The sequence below is a fragment of the Glycine max genome, chromosome 1, assembly GCF_000004515.6.
Source record: "Glycine max cultivar Williams 82 chromosome 1, Glycine_max_v4.0, whole genome shotgun sequence".
NCBI classification, from domain to species: Eukaryota; Viridiplantae; Streptophyta; class Magnoliopsida; order Fabales; family Fabaceae; genus Glycine; species Glycine max.
In genome coordinates, this window is record NC_016088.4 from 53,429,032 (window position 1) to 53,439,932 (window position 10,901).

General features: G+C 34.9%; 2 protein-coding genes across 3 annotated transcripts; one reads left to right on the plus strand and one right to left on the minus strand.

Annotated features, from left to right (window-relative positions):
* Nucleotides 1-90: 90 nt before the first annotated feature.
* Nucleotides 91-2,452, plus strand: LOC100800367 (protein IN CHLOROPLAST ATPASE BIOGENESIS, chloroplastic). Its single transcript, XM_003517261.5, has 11 exons — nucleotides 91-319; nucleotides 387-470; nucleotides 712-786; nucleotides 858-900; nucleotides 987-1,044; nucleotides 1,164-1,331; nucleotides 1,404-1,466; nucleotides 1,552-1,646; nucleotides 1,750-1,831; nucleotides 1,915-2,025; nucleotides 2,123-2,452. Exons 1-11 carry the CDS (start codon nucleotides 199-201, stop codon nucleotides 2,261-2,263), a joined length of 1,041 nt encoding a protein of 346 aa, XP_003517309.1. The 5' UTR covers nucleotides 91-198; the 3' UTR covers nucleotides 2,264-2,452.
* A 686-nt stretch (nucleotides 2,453-3,138) lies between these two features.
* LOC100800905 (filament-like plant protein 7) lies at nucleotides 3,139-10,209 on the minus strand. Of its 2 annotated transcripts, none has more exons than XM_003517262.5 (7): nucleotides 10,060-10,209; nucleotides 9,848-9,941; nucleotides 8,670-8,795; nucleotides 8,172-8,316; nucleotides 5,560-8,029; nucleotides 5,383-5,440; nucleotides 3,139-3,760 (listed from the first exon to the last, which is right to left on the minus strand). In XM_003517262.5, exons 3-7 carry the CDS (start codon nucleotides 8,763-8,765, stop codon nucleotides 3,293-3,295), a joined length of 3,237 nt encoding a protein of 1,078 aa, XP_003517310.1. In that variant the 5' UTR covers nucleotides 8,766-8,795; nucleotides 9,848-9,941; nucleotides 10,060-10,209; the 3' UTR covers nucleotides 3,139-3,292. The 2 variants fall into 2 exon arrangements, with proteins under 2 accessions (XP_003517310.1, XP_014631654.1); XM_014776168.3 differs by having other exon boundaries at nucleotides 5,560-8,041.
* Between the last annotated feature and the right edge of the window lie 692 nt (nucleotides 10,210-10,901).

Below are 10,901 nucleotides of genomic sequence, written 5' to 3' on the forward strand. Positions count from 1 at the left end.
TTTTATTTTAGATGAAAAAGAAGCTGTAACTTGAAGTAGTTAAAATGGACACGGCTAATGAATGAAGGCCTGAAGGCTGAAGCACACACATTTGTGTAATTATGGATCATGTAATTATGTGGCAATGTTTTTTCCGAGAAAAAAAAAAGGAAAATAGATAAAGGGAGAGGGAGTGGGAGCAAATGAGGCGAATAGACAATGAAGGTCGGCGGCGTGGTGTTATACGGCGGAGCTCCACGTGGCAGCGTCGTGCCTCTTCTTCTCAGCCGCCGCAGAGTTTCTCTTTGCGCCTCTTCTTCTTCTTACTCCTCCATTTCTGGTAATGCATTCTTCTTCCTTAAACCGTTTTGCTCTTTCCTTTTTAATTTTTCACTATCTCGTCGCAGACCACGTTTCTTTCGTGAAGGATGTAGCTGCGACTCAGCCTCCTCAACATCTTTCACAACTCCTCAGTATTCTGAAGACCAGAGGTAAATCAATTTGTCCATCTTACTATTAAAAACATTACCATAAAACTTTATGGAGTGTCAACTTTTGAATAATCGTGAATCTGTATTTTCTCCATGTACTTGAACATGTGGTTTACATTATTTTGGATTTTGGTATATCAAATTGTTCTATGCATGTATGCGTGCTTTGAATTCCTTCCTTCGAGGAATGATTTTGATAATTTAATTAGGTTTATTTTTCTTATGCTTTTGTATGTAACAGGTGAATCTATTATCTCCCCGGGTGCCAGGCAAGGATTAATTCCTCTTGCTATACCACTGTCAAAAAATAGCTCTGGTATGGGTTTCGGGTTAATTACTTTGAGAATTTTTCAAGTTCAGCACTGTTTGTGATTATTTTCTTGATAGGTAATGTGACTGCACTGTTGCGGTGGCCGACGGCTCCACCTGAGTAAGGCTCAAGGGCTGTCCTCTGCTGTGGTTAATTTACTACTGTTTGAATCATCATATCTCATGGTTATAAACAAACTCCTGCAGGATGGAAATGCCAGTGGTGGAAGTCAGAAAATATGGAGTATGGCTTTTAGCTAAGAGTGTAAGTGGAGCATGCTTGGTTATTATATTGCATCAGTGTGTTTGGTTTTGATACACCGTGGTGTTGATTAATTGGCACTCAGGATGGTATTATTTCAACTGTATGTTTTTTAAATATAGGTAGACCAATTTATACAACGACTGTTGGTTGAGGAAGATACCAAGAATGGTCGAGAGAGAAATGAAGAAGTATTTTATGCTTCGGGTGATGCTGGGGAGAAATTTTACAGGAAGGGTGATTTTACAGAGTCTGGAATTTCTAACCTAGATGTCTATCTTTTGAAAAAGGTATTAATAAGTATGTAGATTGTGTTTATGACTGTCATGGCAAATCATCTCATGAATCTAATTTGTTTTCAGGTTGGTCTATTTCCAGATATCATAGAGCGGAAAGTGGCACGACATTTTGAGGAAGGAGATCTTGTAAGATTTTCATGCATTTAGTTACTTCCTCAAGCAATAGTCATTAATATAAATTGAGACATGTTGGTTACGTCTGTGTGGGAAGGTTTCAGCATTAGTAACTGGGGAATTTTATACCAAGAAGGAGCATTTTCCAGGATTTGCTCGACCTTTTGTGTTCAATTCTGAGGTTTTGTTGAGGTTGGTGTAAACATTTTTCTGTTACTTATTCGAGTTGTTCAAGATGACTGAGCTTACCGTTTTCATCCTCTAAGGAGCCTTTCTTTTTAATAATTTTCAATAGGGTTGGGCGTAAAGTAGAAGCTAAAGATGCTGCCAGGGGAGCTTTGAAGTCACCATGGTGGACTCTTGGCTGCAAGTATCAGGTATGAAATCATCATCAATCTGATTTTCTGGTTTAAGTGTAAGCTTGTGCTTGATCTCTTCTGTCATATTCGTTTTTGTTCAGGACGTAGCTAATATAGCACAATGGGATGATGAGCAAATTGAGTACGTTAAAGAGAAGGTAACTGAAGAGGGAAGGCAAGAAGATCTTAAAAAGGGGAAGGCCCCTGCACAGGTGCTATATAGTGTGAACTATTTATCGATTTCATTCACGGATAGGGTGTATGCTGATATTCATCTTAATCGTGCTTTCATTTTCAAATCAATTGCAGGTTGTATTAGATGAAGCTGCTTTCTTGTTGGATTTGGCTTCTATAGAGGGAGAATGGGATGAGTATTTGGAGCGGATTGCCAAATGTTACGAGGAAGCGGGACTTCATGATGTCGCAAAATTCATACTTTATAGAGATTAATATTAGCAGATTTCTTTCCACCAACAGGCTTCTGTACATTTCCATTTCGGCATTTCCAGTACTTCATAGTTCATATGAAGTTTTGAAAATAATTAGAGGAAAATTATACGATTTATTCCGCAGGCTTGGATATTTTTCCTTGAGTTCTCGTTTGTTGGCAATCAATTTAACCTGAATTCTTCAGATGTCTATTCTGTGTCATGCTCTACCTATAAGACTAATGATATTTTTACAGTCTTTAATTCTCTTGTCTCGGCCTTTTTTCCCCCTCTCAAAAATATTTTGTTATGTTTTTACATGCATTTAATTATAACTGGTTGATTCAACACTTTGAGAGGCTCTTAATAAACTAATATCACTTATCGAGTGATTATTTTTTTAAAAATATTATTAATAAGTAAAATTGTTTTTGTGAACGTACCAGAAAAAAATATTTTTAGGAGGTCTTAAACAAGGGCTTCATTGGCCTTACCTTGGGCCGATCTTGTTTTTCATAATCAACCAATCATCACCACTCCTCCATCCCAGCACCTTTTTTCTCTATTTTTCAGTTTTTAAACAATAGACTACATGAAAAAAAAACAATGGACTACTACGCAAAGAGAAAAGGTACCCGCAAATAAGTTTTCCTCCAGTTTATGATGACAGCATAACCTTAATCCATGAGGGGTGTTTGCGGTTGTCAATGCTAAAATAAACATCCCCTTTGACATCGATATTGTAATTTACTTGTGCTTGTGGAAGCCAGATTGGTATTAGGAAACTTTCGTCCTTGCATGGTTTTGGTAATTATTTCGTCAATGAAGTTTATATAGAACAACCACTTTCTTACGATGAGCTCACTCACAAAAAGTATATATGCCACAACAACTATGTTTCGTGCATCCAATAACTTGAATATTCAGTTGTTAATTTTCAGTCGTATAAACAAGAGTCAAGACACAAACATCACTTCATTAGAAATATAGCAAAGAAGATATAACTGTTACCCCGTCTCGGGAAGTACTAAAACAACACTAGAACTGCATTTCATGTGTTCAACGAAAGCTGTGTTTTCTTTTTGGATTTCTTTCTCCCAAATAGCCTTCTCCAAAAATTCCGACCACTGGATTTCTTGGCTGGTACAATGGCCATAGAATTAACACTGGCACTGTCATCCTGGCCTTTAAGTCCATTCAAAAGTAAAATCTTTTCCAGGGGCAGCTTAAAACCAGGAATGCTGGTGGGACTGGAGCCTCTTTCACTTGCTTTGCTAACCTTTCCTTTAGTATCATCATCAGCCAACATCTGATCAAATAGAGAAGATCGATTTTTCACTTTCGTGTCTTTTAGGGGGACAATATTTGTGTCTGTAACTGTATGACATTGGGCAGCAATGGCATTGTCAAAAAGGGAGGCATCCTTTGGTGCAGCTAAGGCCTTCAACTGCTTCCCAAGGTTAAGGATGGTTTCTTGACACTCCGCCAACTTTTCTGAAGCAGAAGTTATCTCCCAGTCCTGCAGGATTGGTAAACAACCTTCAAACCAAAACCAGAACACATTGAAACATAAATGGATTTGCACAGGTAAGCAATTAAGTCAATATTTTAGTTACTGTAAAACAGTGATGTTAAACTTATACTAAATGGCAGCCATTATTTATATAGCAGGGTAGACGGCTCTTGCTTTTCCCAGTTATTGTCTACGGATCTGATCAATACTCTCCAAACATTAAACACATAATCAGGGCTTCATTTTCATTTATTTTGTATCCACTTGTTAAAGGATTCTGCCGGCATTGTTTCCTAGAGGATCTGACAATTTCCTCAGTCCATTCCATAACACTACTGCTTCATAATTTGTCTTACTTTATATGATGAGCTAAAATTATGGAAAGAAGGCTTAGCCTGGGTTTTATTGCTTGGTCTCAAAAGAGAGCATATAAAATTTCAAGATAGTCAGATTTTGGAGTTAGGTAAAGCATCCAAGTAACAATGAAGCCTAGTGGAGCAGTATAAATAAGGTTCGATATATCTTTACGTCCCTCAACTATTTTAGAATTTTTTTATACTAAAAAAAATGGTAATCAGGTGATCTTCTACAATATTTGTAATTGGATCCTTAGAGTTAGTACAACTGTAATAAGTAATTATTTTTCTGGTGGTTTCAAGCAGCTATAAACCAACTCCAAGAACTCAATTACAAAAATTGATGAAGATGAAGGACCTAATTACAATTTCTTGTAGTTTAGGGACCTAATTGAAAATTCTCAAAAAGTTTAGGGCTATAATAAACCTACTCTTGTATTAAACCAATAAATAGTAGAAGAGGACAGGGCTCTGCCTTTTCAAATCATATCATTCAGCCATCATGTACAATATTTGTCTGAAAAAAAACCGTTCTACTACAAGTTCAAATATAACATTTGCTAAGGGCTATAATAAAGTTCACTCTATAATAAGAGGAAACAGGAAGTGTGAAGACCCAATTGATTACTGGAAATGGTATGATGGAGACATTGATCAGACTATTTCAATTAGATGCTCCTGATTCGTTAAGTTAACAAGTTACAACATATAGGTAACATTTGTAAGCAGTATTATTTTGTTTCTTCAGCAAAAGTAAAAAAGAAGAAGCATTTTTTCTGTTAATATTTTCTGCTTAACATGCAACAAGATATAAAATAGTCAGTATGAATCAGTCTGTTTTCATGACTAAAATCCAATCCTAACTTCCACACTAAAAATAACAGAAGTCTAGGGCTTGGATATATTTATTTGGAAGGAAACAGATCCCAGTGAGCCAATTTCCATGGTATTTCTTAGTTTAAGAAATTTGAATATTGGATATAATTCTGGCATTCAATGCTTCAAAAGAACTTAAAAGCAATCTATGAGCTGATGAAGTAACTTGCTCATCATGCTCCAGTCTGGGATCTCCAAATTTAGTTTAAAAATTAAAGTTAACCTCAGAGTTATATACTATTCAGATCCAAATCTATGTCTAGATGATGAATAGTGCTTCAAATTGATTAAATCTTCCAGAATGCTACATAAGAAGATAGTAATAGTAATATGATCTGAGTATGAGCCATTGAGTAAAGGCCAAAAGGGAATAAAATGAGACTGAGAAGAGCTTACAGTTTGCAGTGGCTCATCTCTTTGATTAACATCATTGTCCGACCACTTCTTTGTCATGCTGTGAAGATAAATTTGATGATATGTGAGTGTGGCAATCTTGAAATAAGAAATTAAAAGCTAAATGTTTGAAAATCATATTATAAAGTAACAAATATTGAAAGTTAAGATTACGGATACCTTTCAAGCTGGAGCTGAAGTTCAACGCATCTGGTCTCTAATTCTTCACAATATTGATTTTTGTTCTCCAGTTCCACTTCTAATGCCAAAACTTTGTGATTAGCTTCTTTTAATTCAGTTTCTGTTAGCTGAGTGTCAAGATCTACATTTATGAATGCATGATTTTGTACTTGCTCCTCAAGTATTCGATTCAATTCTTTCAAGGTTTGTAACTCCAATCTCAAGCTGCCAATAGTTTTCTCTGATTCCTGAAGTTGATTTATAGCTGATTGGAGCCTCCCTTCCAAGGCTTCTTTCTCAGATTCAGAACTGATTACTTTATCTTCAATATTTTTAATTTCTTCCTTATCAACATATTGCATCTCTTCAGTTGGAACATCATGACAATCTGAATTAGTTAGCACAGGCAAACATGATAACTGTTCTATGGGAAGATGCAACTTATATGTGTCTGCAAACATCCCTGTTTCAGCTTCATTTTCACTTTGCGTCTCATCCCAATCAAATTGTTTTTTAATGGCATCCCTCATACTAGAAACATCCTGAAGTGAAAAGCAGTGATTCATAATCCAATCCAAAGCTGTCGTTAGTTCTGTGGCAAATTTTTCATGATCAGCCTTGTCATTGAGTAAATCGTAACACACATGGAGAAATTGCTGCAAGACATTACTGAGTTCAGATGTTTTCCACTGGAAAACACGGACCATGTAGCCTGTTGGCATTCCTTGATTCTTATGTGTACGGATATTTCCATCTCTTTTGTACAAGGAATCTGAATTATCATAATCCTCAGCAGGCATGCTAATCCCTTCAATAAGCTCAATTATCTTACCTATTGACTGGCTCAAATCTCTTTGAGGTTTCTGTTTAGTTCCCTTTATTGATAAAATCTCGGCATCATTTACTTCACCACATGGATCTACCACAGAATTATTCAAAGGTTTCCATGAGGTGTGCTGACTAAAATGTAGAGGCTTAGATCCATCAAATGGATGGCCTTTGCTTGAATCAAACCCACATTGATCTGCATTATTTAGATAGCTCAAAGCCAATCTAATATCCTCACGTATGTCATCAAGGTTCTTATGAGTGACACACTTTTGTTCCAAGATCACTTTTACTACATCCAGAAGCCAACCAGGAATATCACCATTTAATATGTCAATGGAACATGATTCCTGATTAGATGTAGAGAACTCTGACAAATGATCAGAAACAGGAATAATCTCCTTACTTATTACTTCAGAGCTAATCCCATTCGGTCTAGCCTCTGGCAGGCCATCTATTTCATTGTTTTCTTCTAAAGAAGCACAAGAAATTTTGGGGGCTTTTTCAACAGAGACCACTGCTAATTTTTCCATTTCAAGGAAGTCATCCATTAGGCTTATATCTGAAGGTCCAACACTTTTACAAGACATTGATTCCTTCTGTTTTACACTTCTAAAGTGCTCCAATTGTGAAATCAATGCAGAAGCCCAGGAGTCAGCACAGCTAACCTTGTCCTCACTGCCAATGTCAGACGTTGATGACAAAGATATGTCTTGCAATGCAGGATTACTTTTAGGCTGCTCCAAGGTTACATGACCTCTAGATTCAATCTCTGACTCAAGTCGCATCAGTTTAGAAGCTGTGCGAGCAAGCATTACTCTGGAGAATTGGATTTCATTTGCTTTCCTATTTAGCGATTCTTTCAAGGTCTTGTTTTCTTCTTCCACACCACATAGTTGATCGGTCAAAGCAGTGATTCTTCTAATGGTAGTCTCAGGAGAACTGTCAAGTGAAGATTCAACCACTACACTGGTTGAGTTCAAGTTTTTCCTTCTCATTTCAAGTGAATCCTGTTCCAACATTTCGACTTCATTTTTCATTTTTGCCAGGCAAGCTTGACTTGGTAACCGTTTTCGAACCAGAATACGCAGCCTCTGACATTCTGATTCTAAGTTGGCAATTTTTTTTACACTCTGTAAGTGCAGCTTATGAGAAGCATCAGCTGCTCGACAATTAAATTCTCTTTCCTCATTTCTAATAGCAAGTTCCTTTTCAAGCACTTGAGCTTCATACTTTAGGGATGCATTATCTTTCTCAATGGACTCTAATCTAATCATCAGTGCATTATGATCAGCCTCTGCATGAGCCAATTGTCTTTTCAGATCTTCAATCAAATTTTCTTTAGCAATAATAGATTTATTAAGACGAGAATTTTCAACCCCAGATTTAGCAAGCCCTTTACTGGTCTCTGATAGCTGCTCCTCCAAAACTATGTATGCTTCTTCAAATTCTTTAGAAGCCTTCATCACAGCATCATGAATCCTTAGCTCTTGTTCTTCTCTAACAAAACGTAACTGTTGCATACATTCCTTGAGAGCACCATCCAATTGGGCCACTCTTTCTTTATAAACTAACTGCTTCTGTATAGATTCATCGAGATGTTGCTTCATAGACAATATTTCAGCTTCTGCTTTCTCCCATCCTTCAAAGGAATCTTTAATAAGAAACTAGTAAAATTATTCTAAGAATAATAAATAATTGATGATTATTATTGTCCAAATTCGTGAACTGAAGAGAAATGAGAAACAAATACACACAGCAATGCATGAATAATTGAATATTACCTGCTACTGCTTCTTGTACAATTTTCGTTTGTTTCTTGATCTGCTCATCTTTAGCATTGCATTCAGAAAGTGTAAAAGCAAGCTTATCATTTAATCTTTTTAAGTCTTTCTCCAATTTTTCTTTATCAGTTAGAGGAGCCTGTACCTAAAAAAAACAAGACAAAAAAACTAATTATTTTTATCAAGTAATAAAAAAGGATTATATTCCACAAAGTTCTGGGGAAGAATTCTGGGTTTCTAACAAATAGGTACATACAGAATTAATATGTCCATTTTATAATTATAAAATATTTAAAGATAAAGGGCCCAGGAAAAAAGCCCTTCTGGATTAACACTTTTACTAATTAGTTCTCTTAAAGATGCTAGACGTTAAAGAGGAAGGGAGACTATAATAGTCATCTTAAACAATATATGAACCTAAAAGTTCCATGGCATTTATGAAAAGAGCAAAATATATATGAGAATAAAAACAGTTGACGCAAGACATAATTACATTACCTCTCCATTTTCTTTTGAAGTGAGATTTGTTTTGTCAGTTGCTAAATTTGTCTTCTGTGTGGCTTTGTTCCCCCAAAGCCAAGACTTGTGATCCATAATGATAAGAAGGCTTCAAATGTGAGAAGCCTGCATGGATATTTTGGTTAGGGAAGTAAGTTACTATAGTCTAACTGAAAGGATAAGTTGACTGAAACAAAATAACATCATAACTTATTGAGCAAATCATTGCTGCTATGCAAATAATCTGAAGTGCTGTACACTTTTCACTACTTCATAAATAATACCACAAGTTCATTGAGCTAAGCCGATCTAAGCCTAGATAAATGCATCAACAATTAACTGAGCTTTACAGCTCAATCAATTGGGTTCAAATTTGTATCACAATAAAAACAACTTTTTACATAAAAAAGATTATAGTGAATGTTTGGAATGGCATCCAAGACACACATAAATCAGCAAAAGTCCAAATGAGCAAACGACATAGAAGCAACATGGGGCAACTTCAATTGGTGAACGTTAATTGTCGAGGGACATCAAACATCCCATTAGTGAGAACAAAAATAAAATTAGAAACAAATATAAATCAAATCAAAACATTGCTATCATCATTATTCTTATAAGGTACTATATTAGTATATATGGAATTAGCCCATGGACGAATAATGAGTCAATTGTAAAAGCTTAATCTCCGTTGGTTTCACAAATGAGTGAGAATTCTCAGCTAATTGAACTGTTAATAAACTGGGTCACGAATTGGATGATGGGCTGTTCAGCTCATTTCTGTAATCTAAGTAAGCATAATATATCCCTCAAATAAATAAACAACAGATTTTAACCTTGTAAGTGTATTGTCATAGCCTGGCTGTAGAGGATGTAACGAAAATTACAAGGAAAAAATTTGTCCCAAAAACAAAGAAATTAATTAAATACCTATATGGTATTATACCAGAAACTTACCATCATACAAAAGAGGTACATTAGATCGCTAAATAAATAAACATTCCCACACATCCATATTCATAAAAAAAAAAAACTATCAACATCTTTCCTATGCAGAAAGCCTGAAAGCTGAAAATTTATTCCGGGCAACATTACAAATTAAAGGAATTTTTTTTTATTGAAATGACGGCACAAGATAAGAAGATCATGAGAATGAAGTGTGCGGTTTGGTTTCTGACCTCTTAAGAATGAAGAGTGAGGATTTGCAAGTACACGGATCATTCAAGACAAAAATAAACAAAATCTGAGACCCAATGGCGAAGAGATTCAGCTCTGCAATGAACACAGTTCACGAGACAGGAAAATGGTAAGAAGTTCGGAGTTGCGAATTTTAAAGGGACAGACACAAATAAATAATGAGTATGAAAACGTGCAATGTTTGATCTCTTACCGACGCAGAGAGTGCAGTACTGGGCACCACAACTCCAGCCATCAGCAATTTCAGCTTTCTCTTTAAGGGGTGTTGGTTGCCAAGCCAAGGAAAGGGAAATGAAGTAAAAACGCAGGAAAAGTGTACTCTGCTGAACTAAAAGTCAAAGTGAAAAAGGACACAGCCATAATGGAGAGATTTGATTGCTAAAATTATTGAAAACATGTGTTTTTTTAATATTCACTTGTTTTAGAAAAACACGAACTTTTCATCAATCTTGGAGTTAATATTTTCTCAATATACACTAATGTGATGAATTTTGCCTGAGTAAAGTAATACACTTTTTACCATTTTATTACAAGAGAATCAACAATTTATTGATATTACAAATTTAAAATTATATTAACAATAATTTTTAATTCATAAATAATGTAATTTTTTTTTACATAAACAATACATGATCATTAATTTTTTATTTTAAACACATTTTTTATTAGTTTCAATTTATTAGCAATCATAAAATTGTGTGGGATGAACTTCATTCATGATTTTGTGCAATTTAATATATTTAGTCAATAATTAAAAAAAATTAAAAGGTGTATTAAAGAAGTTGTATTAATAACCTTCATTTTGCTTAAAGTATAACGTAAAATATATAGTATTAGTAATAGTTAAAGTATATGCTAGTATAAAATATAAAAGTATATAAAGCAATGTTGTTTTTCAAAAAAAAAAATGTTTGGAGATTATATTATTATTATTTAGGCTTATTTATATTTGTGTTCTCGCTAATATCGCTAAAACTCAATTTCGAACCCTTGTTTTTAGGAAAATATTATTTTGTGTGAAAGCTATTTTTGTAC